The sequence below is a fragment of the Thalassophryne amazonica genome, chromosome 10 (assembly GCF_902500255.1).
Source record: "Thalassophryne amazonica chromosome 10, fThaAma1.1, whole genome shotgun sequence".
Lineage (NCBI taxonomy): Eukaryota > Metazoa > Chordata > Actinopteri > Batrachoidiformes > Batrachoididae > Thalassophryne > Thalassophryne amazonica.
In genome coordinates this window covers 60965540-60978489 of record NC_047112.1, presented here as the reverse complement: position 1 = coordinate 60978489, position 12950 = coordinate 60965540, and the positions used below count along the sequence as shown (strand labels likewise).

At 40.7% G+C, this 12950-nt stretch overlaps 1 protein-coding gene across 1 annotated transcript in view; it reads right to left on the bottom strand.

The window, feature by feature from the left end:
- The window catches only part of LOC117518848 (cAMP-specific 3',5'-cyclic phosphodiesterase 4D-like), a 166908-nt gene extending 154703 nt beyond the window's left edge, over window positions 1–12205 (bottom strand). The window contains exon 1 of the mRNA XM_034180090.1: window positions 11979–12205. Coding sequence (XP_034035981.1) covers window positions 11979–12112 — 134 coding nt within the window. The 5' untranslated portion in view covers window positions 12113–12205. The remainder of the gene's footprint in view (window positions 1–11978) is intronic.
- Window positions 12206–12950: the final 745 nt, after the last annotated feature.

Below are 12950 nucleotides of genomic sequence, written 5' to 3'. Positions count from 1 at the left end.
ATCACACTCAGAGATATGCATGAAACATAGGGCCCCTTCACACATAGCGTGAATTTGGTCGATTTGCACATAAAGTGCGCATGAAGCAGGAACAGTGTGCAAAACGTGTAAAATCATAGCTGCCTCATACATCTGTTGCTACATCTATTTGCGCACACCAGTGGCTGAAAGACAGAGTGTGCGCTGTGCGAGCCCATCGATCTCTCTCACGGCAGGTGCCTGCCAAATTCCAGGTGACACACACGAACATCTAACACCACTCATTTGGCACTTAGAAAATGTGTGGCCATTCATACTATTAACATGACAACAGTCAGCAGACGATCACTGTTGTCCTGGCAGTGAAATTTGTCTAAGTGCCCCACAAGTGTGGCTTTGGTGTGTGCCCTAAACTGATAGGAGGTGTGGCCGCTGACAGAAGCGGCTGTAGAGATCTGTGGATCTGGACATCCCAGCTGGACAACACGTACTGTGTTTGGACGGGTATGGACTAACAACTGCCCACTCTGATGCGCGTTTGTCTCCTTGCTGTCATCACGTGGACATAAATAAAAACATATATCGCTTGGTGATGGGCTGCAGCGTGCACACGCTTGCTCGCTGCAGCCCACTGACTGGCTGCTCTCGGGTTGAAACAAACTGTCAGATCATAACACGCAGCAGGTGATCTGAATGTCACACCACCCACGTGAGCTCTGTTCCACATGATGCGGTGTCAGTCCTGCGGCATGGCATCCACAAGACACACGTGTCGGGCAGAACACCAGCGCATGGCTGGCTGGACACACCGGACCAGTAGATGTGGACATGAGAAGAGCGAACTGTTTCATCATTCATGTCATTTCATGACTGTATGTCTGTGACCATGGGTCATATACAGAGGAACAGACGGATCATATTTGTATTGCCCGCTTGATAAGAGGGATTCAATAAAATGCAATGTTTTTATATGGTGTTTTTTTTTTAAATACATCCATATCCTTCCTGATATCAGGCAGTTTCCTGCAGCTTTTACAGGACAGCGATTGTAGCTCAGTAGTAAAGTTTCTGACTGGTAATCAGAGCTTTTGGTGCAAGTTGGTTTCCCATGGGTGGCATGTAATATTTATTTTTTTATTTTCATAGTGGCTGCGTGATGTGTAACAACATTGCACAGCTGCTCTGAAAAGCTGCTGTGCTCCCGCGTGCACAAAACCACTGGAGCATGTATTTTAAAATTTTTTAATTTATTTTTCTTCGCAGCAGCTGCACAACGTGTAACTACATCGAGCAGCTGGTGGCACTGTGTTCCTACGTGCATGAACCATCGCATCGTGCATGCCTGCCTGTCAGCGAGATGTTTCGTGGTTCGCTCATACGAGCTGCTCCAACGGGTGTCACCCTGAGTTGTACATATTTGCACTATGTGTGAAGGGGTCCTGAACAAAATGCTGCTTGTTGCCTGCACTGTAATATGGTGTTAATAATCACTGGCCTTGAATTACGCCCAGCCTTGTTTAGGTCTTGTGTCTGAGCACAATTTGAAAAAATAAAGGGGTGGTCTTTTACGCAAGGAGATACGGTTCTCACTTTCTTCGAATCGGTGAATGTCAGCGCTGAACTTCATTTCATACCTCTGTTAATGGACACGTCCAGACTGTTCTGTCTGGTATATGCGAGGGTTTTTTAATGGAAATACATTACAATGGGGTGAAACGTTTTGTCCAATGTGAGCGAAAATCCGCTATACAAAATCCGTTATACACAGTGTTTATTACATAGAAAACCATACAAAAGCATTGGGACTTTTACTTTTGTCAGTGAATGTGAATATCGGGTTTATACGATGACAGTTAAAGCGAGTTTTACTGTATTCCCTATCAGAAAAGCAACATGTAAATGCATAAAAAGAGAAAAGACAAGAACTGAGAACATATGAATAGGCAGCAAGTACAGGAGCAGTGAATCACAAAATGCAGTTCAGACTGGAAAAAGGCAAATGTCACTATAAGTCCATAAATAATTTAGTTTGTCCATACATTACAGGACAAATTAAATATCAGGCAAACTGTAGCTGAAATTCCATTTTTTTTAAAGAAAAATCCTTCTCTGTTCCACTCCACAATGAAGCTACATCAGTGGTTGCATAGTCTTCACAGCTTCTGTAATCACAGCCACAGAAGCTTATGCCTTCAGAGTTGTCATGACAATCTTGGTGGCTTCCCTCACTACTATCTTTTTTGTACAGCCTTTGAGAACTGCCTACTCCAAAATGATTTACCACACTGTAGCACACATTTTTTAAATCTTAATGACAGCTGCAAATGAAGTCCAAGATATAGTCAGTGACTTGGAAATGTTCATGTATCCATCCCCTGTCCAGTTATTTATGGGCTCTGAAAATGGAGGGGCTATAATAAGAGCCATCAGGATAAGACATATACTCCTTGTCCCCATAAATCAGTAAATGTGTTGGGAGATCACCCAAGTACACACATATGTTAAATATGAATGAAAATTGGTCAACTGGCCCCTAAGATGTCACACAAACAAGCACAAACGAATGGACAGACATGCTGATCGCTATATCCCCCGTATTTTATACCAGGAGGACAAAAATGGCTGTAACCTTTAAATGGTTAATTTAATATTGCTAAACTCCTTGAATTAAAGCTGACACTAAAACCACATATTAACTATTTCCTTTTAGTTGAATTGTGGCAATATACAGTTGAATTGTGGCAATATACAGAAGTGAAATGAAAGTAATTGCGACACTGTCCACATAGTTATGGACCTGAGTGGAGTAGGTTCAGACTGAGAAGCATGCACTGTATTTGCTGTGATCTGCAGCCAGTTTAAGCCTAAACATTTCCTGTGTGCAACAGTATTTTAAAAGACTTTACGAGGACAGTCCCTGTAAAGTCTCTTAAACCTGACAGGACTAACGTCGCCTCTGAAAGTAAATCAAAAATCGTCAACCACCATAAACCTAAAAGCAAACTCAAAATATCTGCACAGGTGGACATGAATCTTTGCCAAAACAAACCAGAGCTCCAAGCTTACAAGGAATCAGAAAGTGACGAGGATGCACGCGGTGTGTGATCATCCATGCATGATTACAATAAAGTCTTCTTTTCTCTGCTGCTTTCTCACAAGTGTTATTCAACACATCTGGTTGATCCATCAGCTCCATAAATACAGCTGATTTTACGTTCATTAGAGCTCTCCCTTTGAAGGCATTTTATTAGCAGGCTGACATTATAAAGGGACTTTGATCTCTCTCTCCGCCTGTCTACACTGCTGGTGTCAAGACTTTTTAAAAGAACAGCTGCAAAGTTACTCATATTTCCTTGCACGACTGTTAAGGTAGCTCAGTTTCTCTCAGGTCATCTGTGTGTGTGGGTGGGTGAGCACACATGAAAATGTGTATGCAATGATGTAATTGCATATTTTAAAAAAGGTGAAAAGGTATGACTGTAGCATATCATGAAACACTTGGGGATGGGAAAAATTAAACTGTTATAGTTTAAAGTGATTTTCATATCTTTCAAAACACACCAAACCATATTAAAATTACGTTTTACCCCTGTTAATTGGTGACATTTGATATTAGGAGTAATTGCTATACCATTTTTATTGACACCCTGTCATAAGCCTTCTCTAAATACACAAACACACAATGCAACTCCTTTTGACCTTCTCTGCACTTCTCCATCAACACTATCTGTGCAAACATTGCATCTGTAGTGCTTATTATATCAATTATGATTTTATACAAAAAAAAAAATTGATGTTCATTTTAGCACTGTACGGCAATTAAAAATTTAAAAGTGCAGAAGAGGTTACAATTTGCCAAAGAACACATCAACTGGCCTAAAGAGAAATGGAGGAATATTTTGTGGACTGATGAGAGTAAAATTGTTCTTTTTGGGTCCAAGGGCCACAGACAGTTTGTGAGACGACCCCCAAACTCTGAATTCAAGCCACAGTTCACAGTTCACAGTGAAGCATGGTGGTGCAAGCATCATGATATGGGCATGTTTCTCCTACTATAGTGTTGGGCCTATATATCGCATACCAGGTATCATGGATCAGTTTGGATATGTCAAAATACTTGAAGAGGTCATGTTGCCTTATGCTGAAGAGGACATGCCCTTGAAATGGGTGTTTCAACAAGACAGTGACCCCAAGCACACTAGTAAACGAGCAAAATCTTGGTTCCAAACCAACAAAATTAACGCCTCTCAGATGTGAAGAAATCATGAAAAACTGTGGTTATATAACTAAATACTAGTTTAGTGATTCACAGGATTGCTAAAAAAGCAGTTTGAACATAATAGTTTTGAGTTTGTAGCGTCAACAGCAGATGCTACTATTATTGTGAACACCCCCTTTTCTACTTTTTTTTTTACGAATAGCCCAATTTCATACTTTTAAGAGTGTGCATATCATGAATGCTTGGTCTTGTTCTGAACACTACTGTAGCCCCTAATTGTTTTGTTTGTACAAGAGCTGAACCTGGACTGATTTGACTGTCAGTCCTACTCTTTTAAAGAAGAAACCTGTATGAAAAACTTTCTGAATCAGTTTTCACACTTTCCTGTTTCACTGAGGCTGTGTAGTGAAGATAATTGTTTATTTATTTATTTAACCAGGTTAGTCCCATTCAGATTGAGACATCTTTTGCAAGGGAGACCTGGACAATTATTAAAGTTCCAATTCACCTAACTTGCATGTCTTTAAATGTGGGAGGAAACCCACGCACACATGGGGAGAACATGATAACTCCACAAAGAAAGCCCAAAGGTGGGAATCAAACCCATGACCTTCTTCTTGTGTGGCAACAGTGCTAACCACTAAGCACCGTGCTGCCCTGTTTATGATCATTATGTTTAATGAGCGTGCAGCACTAAAGACCGTGGTTCACACAAAATGATCATGGGATCATTTTTGACACCACAAACAGATAAAAGGGCATGGAAAACTCCACTGAATTTGGAGGTGATCCAGATACGGATTGGTGGGTGATGGAAATCTTGGATTGCTCTTGTTTAATATTATTATTACTGAAATCTGCTGACATAGCTAGGTGTTGAGCAGAGCAACTCCTTGCAATTTCTGCTTGCGCATCTTCCAAAGTCTTTCATTTTGGAACATATTGAAAAAAGCATGCAGGTCTTCTCTAAAAATGGTACTACTATGCACTTTTGGAAGGGAAGGTACACATAAAATACACTTTTTCTTCATCCAAAGATGACGCATCCTGTTCACTGTGGGGAGCCATGTTGTCACACATCACCGACTCGATGTATTATGGAAATTGTCACTGACAAATTACTTGTAATCAATGGAACGGCTGGTTAGTTCCTGTTGAGGCTTAGCGGGTATTTCTAACATGTAAATATTGAATTAAAAATTGAAATTACTCATTAATGTACCCAGATATTGTGTGTGAAAAGTAACTGAACATTTCTTGTAATATTCTTAACCAAATATACAAAAACTATGCCCACCCTTTTTATAGCTCACGAAAGTCACAATATATTGGGACGGCTGGGTGTCTTATGGTCAGAATGTCAAAGGTGACGCGCCCTGGCCATGCAAATGATTCTCCTCATCTAAGTCTCCCTAAGCAAGCATTTGTTTGACACAAAGTAATTCCAATGTTACTCCCAGATCCTCCAAAAAGTCCAAATACCAAAGACATCATGCCGCTGCCTTTGGTCACTGGTTAGGCACTTTGTTCTCTCTGTCTGTCTGGTGGGAGTAAGTCATCATCAAGTCACTCTCATAATATATCACCATGTGTTGACAGCTGACTTGAGACTTGACTTGGGACTTACTGATTCATGACTTGAGTGACTTGACAGTGACTTACTCCTACCTCTGCTGGCTAGTACCCAAGTCTCACAACTATACAGTAAGACAGGAGGCACCAGGACTTTAAAGACTTGGGCAATCGTAACCTCTGTCCAGAGACATGATGACTCCATAAGCTCTTCACAGGCATTTCTCGATCTCAAAGACCCAAACCCAGAGACATGAATGTTATAGCCAAGATAAGTGAAAGCCTTTGGTCACTGTCCACACGTACAGGGGTACTTGGGAAAAACATATTTTTTTTGATGTGCTTTGACCTTTTGTTCACATGCCTGCTGTGTTTTTGGTCATTGCAAACAGAGCTTTTGAAAAACCCCTTCCAGTGTGAAGATTTTCAGAAAATCTGTTTCAGTGCTTGGGTGTAGACAAGGAAAACTGAGATTTTGTCTTTTTTTTCAGGGCTCTGATTGGCCAACATGGCTACACAGTTAGTGCTTTGGTATGGTTTTGATAACGCTTGACCATATGTTATGCATTTTCATGTGGACAGGGATTACAGTGTATATAGAATTTTTCTTTTTGAAATAAAGGTGGAAAATCCCTGTTTTCAGAAACACCCATGTAAGTATTTAGCTTTTCCCTACATACCGATACACCTGTGATGGCCAAGTCCAGAAATTCACTGAAAACCTAGATATTAGTCTTGATCTAGGATAATCACAAACCCAGACAGTCTGACTCCCCACTCAGCTTTTCAAGCGCTGCAATCAGAGTATCAATTTATGTCGCAAAGATTACAGCATCGTGCAAGAAGTCAATGTCAGTATTGTAAACCATTCCCCCAAAAAAGATACCTAAACCGCTGGTTTCACCAACCCAACACAACACCAAGTCCATGCAAGCAATGAACGGTGTAGAAGTCAGAACACACACCTGATGAACACCAGAATTCAAAATACAGAATGTCTGACCCGACTCAGCACAGTACTCACAGTAACTGTACGAGTATATCAGCTGGCTATGATGCCCATTACCTTACTGGAAATCCCACAAATCCTCAGGATGTCCCAGAGAGCAGCCCGATTAATCAAGTCAGACGCTTTATGAAAATCAATACAAGCAGTGCAAAGTCATTAAAGTGTAGGTGGCACCAAAAAATGTGCAAATAATCACTAAAAATGATGAAATGTGGATATTGTAAAAAATTCTGAACAATAAAAGTCAATGATAGGTGTGAAGGATAAACTACAGCTGTCTGAAGCCTGCGCTCTATTTCAGCCCTCAGCCGCAGCCATATTGTTGTACATCATCACGAGAACAGGACCTGCTGATTCAAGCCCAAATCAACTGCAAACACTGCAGAGGTCGAACTGTTTTCGGATGATTTTTTTTCTAGTGTGGAGCTTTTTTTTTCTTTTTTTTTTTTTAAGTCCAGTCCAAAGGTGTTTCTGAAGCAGCTGTGATGACACAACCTTATGGTTTTTAGCCTTATTTAGACCACAATGAGGGAGACACAGCCTTGGAGGAAAACCTTCAGTCTGACAACAGTGACGATATTGACAGAGTTCAGAACACAGAATGGCGATTATAATATAAATAATGCAGACGATTTCAGCATGCAGGAGATGATAAACTTTTTTCCCCCCAGCTCTGTGGTCATAATCGACTGTTAAAATTTTTTTTTTTAAGAAGTTTGTTTTGCTATCCTTGACATCAGAAAACAGTGATGAGGAAGTGTGGATTTTTTATTTATTTATTTTTCTTAGAAACATGTACATACATTTCAAATCTGAAAAATGACACGAGGGACTGAAAATATCATCTATTTTTAAAATAAATATTGTTTCCTTCTTGAATACAGTTAGCGTACTGTACGTTAGTAGCATGATAAACATGCTATTATTAAATATTAAACCCATTCACACAAGGAGTAAATAATATGGTCTTACCTGTCCATTTCAGTGAGATCATCTTCAGTCTGATGAAACGGTCTGAAAACAATTACATTTGTTGTCCTGGCTGAAAAAAAGTCCATGATGATGTTAACGAGCCGCTTTGCGCCGCAAGTTGAAAGACTCCTAACATCTCATGTGCTCATAACGTCTCAGTCTGCACGTGATGAAATTATGTCATGATCCACAAAACAATAAAATAAAATAATGTGAAAATACTCAGTTTTGCCTCTGTGTCGAGTGGAGAAGCTGCAGACACCATGTGTGCGTGCGTGCTCGTCAATATAAGTGTTCCACCTGCCAATCAAAAGGATTCTGCCGGCGAGAATTAACCGTTCTGACACCTATAACGCTGTGCAGCTCCGACCTGAGTGGAAACGGGGCTGTCAGTAGCCTGTAAAAATCCATAAATTAATGGGGCTATTAAGATAATGGCTCTCGTGCTGATGTCACTTCCTCCTTCTTCTCCAATGCCGGGACTCGCCTGGAAGTTTGTGGTTTTTGTGGCGCACAGTTCAAAATCTGAATATTTATCTCTTCAGTAACTGCACACCAGGAAAGGATACATTTCAAACTGTTGTTTAATTTTAGTCTTAAATACTCAAAAAAAAAACAAAAAAACAAACACATTACATATCATGTCAGCTACACTTTAATGTTCCATTTTAAAATCATACAAACAAATCTTTTGTTAAAACTGCAATTCTGATCGTGTCCTGTTTTTGTAATTTCTGCCATTAGGTGACTTGTAGCTCTCTCTCTCTCTCTCTCTCTCTCTCGCTCTCTCTCTCTCTCTCGTCATTTTTAAGCTGTGTGTTGTTTGTTGTATGTTTCTCCATGTAATATGAAGTTGTGTCAGGAAGGACATCCGGCATAAAACCTGTGCCAAGTCAACATGCAGATTCACCTTGGATCAGCTGTGGCGACCCCGAGTGAAAAACAAGGGAGCAGCTGAAGGGATTTTTTTGTTGTTTGTTGTATGTCACATGACTAAAATTAACATTTCAAAGTTGAACTTATATTAGTTCCTGTGTGATGTCATCTGGTTTTGACCCAGTCAGTTCTGCAGTGTTTAATCAACACGTCAGCAAGTGCATACGGTCCCATTCAAAAGAGTGTGAAATAAATTTTTTCTAGAAATAATGTTAGGACACTACAGTTGAGAATTGGTGATTTAGAAAAGTATTAATTAATATGGAATGCACTTGAGATAAATAAAATGACACACATTAAATATACGCAAAGCAAACACTGCAGGCTGCAGTCTGCAGCTCACGGCTGCGTCCATGCAGTACTTCAAGGAACAAAGGAAACAAGGAAAAGGAACAAATGGTCTGCAATGAAGTTTCAAAAATGATACATTGTTGAAGATGTCTTCATTTCTCATAGAACTTAAAAACTGAGTATCATAACACAACCTGTCGAATGCTCATTATTAAAGCTCAAAAAACCCACAAATTATCATCAGCTGTTTTTGTCAAGTAGACAACACAACATTTAACTCACTGATTACTATGGAGGCACTGAAATCAAAATGTTGTACACCGTGTCCAAAAATGTGTGACTATAGTTGGGTGGGATATTGAGATGTCTGAACTGGAAAGTCAGTGAGTTTAAAGCCCTGGTGCCACCAAATAATGAACACTGAATAATGAGCAACGCAGCATATTTTCTTTTCTTTTTTTTGGTACGACGGGAGGTATTCAACAATCGTGGGAGAATAGTGGCTTTTAGAGGCTCTGAGAGGCAGAATATTCAGCTAACGAGGCTCATCTCTGAGCGTGGAAGTAATTTCAAGAAGTTCAAAATTTAGCAACAACAGCGTGGGGCAGTTTGTGTCTGAGGTACTATGAGGACAAACGAGGATTTTAGAGGCATGTTTGCGGTGAGGACGAGGCTGTTAAAAGCCCATTATCTGAGTACCTGGCAGCTACGAGGACGGTTCAGGCTATTTTCGCTCAGCTCTCTTGTGCACTACAATTCCACCTGCTTTGTGCTCCAGACGAGATACTGCATAAAAAATAATTTGGTAGTGGATTAATCATTTTCTGTCAGAGCTTGGCAGTTGAAAACACCTCTAATCACTTCTGGAATCACAGAGGACTGTTTCATCTGGACCCTTTTTTCCTCTCTCCTGCTTCATGAGGTGGAAAACGTATTTGGAACAGGTAAAAACATAACTATTTGTAATGGTTTTATTGTAATAACTTGGTAAAACAGTTGCATATTCATTCCGTCTTTATAAGCAACTGTAAAAGTATGTTTATGATAGATTTAACATCTTGTTATGATCAGATGAGCTCCGCTGTGCATGCACACTGGTGCAATGCTCACTCAAGACGAGCATTTACGCAAAACGCAAGCTTGCAAAAGAGTGATTTTGCAGTCAATAATGGATGAACACAAAGTTAAAAGTTGGATCATAGTGTCAAAATGACTGTGTGTTTAAAGCTGCGGAAGAAATAAAGACAGCCAGAAGAAGCACAGAGGTGACAGTCCAGGAACACAGAACTTGATTGCGCAAAAGAGCGATTTTGAATATATTAACAGACAAACACAAAGTGAAAAGTTGGATCACAATGTCAAAAGCCGAGGAAGAAATAAAGACAGTGAGAAGAAGAGCAGAGGGGACTGTCCAGGAACCTGTGGTTCGGTTCTAGCTGGTCTGCTTATCAATCAATCAATCAATCAATCAATTTTTTATATAGCGCCAAATCACAACAAACAGTTGCCCCAAGGCGCTTATGGATATGTTTTTTTTTGGGGGGGGGGGGGGTTGAGCCACACAGTTGCGGTAGCGGGTGTATATAATTAAAATGGCACCTCATTGTGGTGTCTTTTTTGCGTGGTCACAGAGAGCTGGGTAAACACACAGAACTGCTGCATTTAATGACTCTGGAACACAGATGAACAGCAGCCTGACGCACGGGTGCACACCGGCCGGTGTCATGCCAAAGTAGTTATCCCTGTCAGAATTTGTATCCCTTGGCGCGGGAGCGTGCACTCACTCAGTGCAGCGTCTTTTTTTGGACTGCATTTAAAAAATGTGACAACAACTTGAATGGATGCTGTGAATTGAAAACCAATGTGTGCACCAATGTCGTGTTACAAGGCGCTACATGGATCATATGTGGCTTGACGTGGATCATATGCGGCGACACGAGTCATTTGAGGCTGGACAGGGCTCAAATGACAGGTCCCTCATGGCTCATTACAGGCTGAAACCTGGCACATGTGAGGTACAGAGAGGCACATAGAGGCACCTTAGTAGCAGATACGTGATAGCTTAAAATGTGGATCATTCTTCAAATAATCACTGATACACTCATGTGTGGCTCATTATTCACGGCTTATTATTCGGTGGGACTGAGGCTTAAGCCTTAATTGGACCTGAGTGTAGATATGTCTGTGAGCAAGGCACTAAAATTTTGGCCACATTGTTTTTACACAGCTGTGAGATAAAGGTGTTAAGAAAGAAAACATACGGTAAGTGGATACAGCAACATCTTATATTCAGAATGTCACTTATTTATTCATATTTCACTCCCTATTCTTCAACTGTAGCAACTCTGATACAGAACCGGATTGCGGGCACTTATTTATTCATATTTATTTGTTTAAAAAATTTAAATCCTGTAGATAGATTTGAATGCAGTCAAATGGAGCATGATCATACTGTGAATTCAAACACAGGAAAAATGGCTTAAATTTACAAGTAAATCCAAAGCTGTGTGAATAAGTGAATGCATTGCTGACTTTAACAGGTTTTTTTTAAATTTACTTGATGTTTTTTTAACTAAACTCAACATTAGTAGGTAATTTAGCAGGTAAAGAACAAAAACAAAATAATAAACTGTAACAATATGAATGTTCCTGATTGTCTCAAATATTAACAATTATGGAACAGTTTTGTTCACTATATAAATCCATCAGGAATTTAACAAAAGAGATTATGATTTTTTTTAAACCCACCCTGAAAAACGTTTTGTGAATTTACTTGATTTAAATGTGTACAGTGGTCCCACATAATCAGAATGTGTCCAACTAAGATCATTTTCTTCTCTGCCCTAAATAGATACACAGAAGAAAATTATGTTAGTTGGACTCGTTCAAGCAAATCGTGGAAATCCCAAGAACTTTTTTCAGTGCACATGCTGAGTGTTTTTCTGCAGTGCCTATGCTTTAATTTTTTTTAGTGACAGCAGCTTTGGGTTTGGAACCTACCGCCTGCGTTTCTGCACGATGTCGATGGGTCTGTTGACGGCGCGCGCGGAGCCGCACACGCTGCCGTTGCACATTTTAAAGCAGCGATCCTGAACCGCGGGGGCCAGCAGCACACAGTTAGTCGGTAAGCTCATGTCTTTTTCTTCTCTTTCTCTCTCCGTGTGTGTGTGTCTATGTTTGTGCGCGTCCCTTCTACTTTCTCCTCTGCTCCTTTTTCTCCTCCGCGCGCCCCTTCGATCCTCCGCTCTCGTGCGCTCTGCGCGCGCCGCTCCGGGATTCCACTGAGGCGCAGACGGACGGAGGTCGGTCCTCCTCCTCGCTGGGGTTCGGCAGCATGCCTCTTTATCCGAACGCCGAGAGGAGGAAGAACAGAAGGAATACTGTGAGGTTTTATACACAGCTGTTTCCTCGTGCGCGCACGCGCGCTCTGCTCCGTGTGCTGGAGGCGCAGCGGGGATCCGGACGCAGGGCTAAAGACTTCAACCGTCTCTTTGAAAGTAAAAAAAAAAACCCACCTCTCTGACTGGCTCCTCCTTTCCTGACTGGGTTTGAAAACACATTTAAAGTCTGCGCTGTGTGTGTGCGCGTGCGCGCAGCGAGTTTTATTGTGACAGATTTGTGCGTGCTGGTGTCAGTGCACTAAAACATGTTGACGTGTTTGACGCTGCAGTTCTCTCCAAGAACATTTTCATCATCAATACGCCCGTTTCAATTACAGTCAGATAGATTCAGGTAGACCAGCGAATTTTGTCCGTTATAATCTAAATTCATATACAACGGCCACAATTTGCTATGTGTATGTATACTCAACAAAAATATAAACGCAACACTTTTGGTTTTGCTCCCATTTTGTATGAGATTAACTCAACGATCTAAAACTTTTTCCACATACACAATATCACCATTTCCCTCAAATATTGTTCACAAACCAGTCTAAATCTGTGATAGTGAGCACTTCTCCTTTGCTGAGAT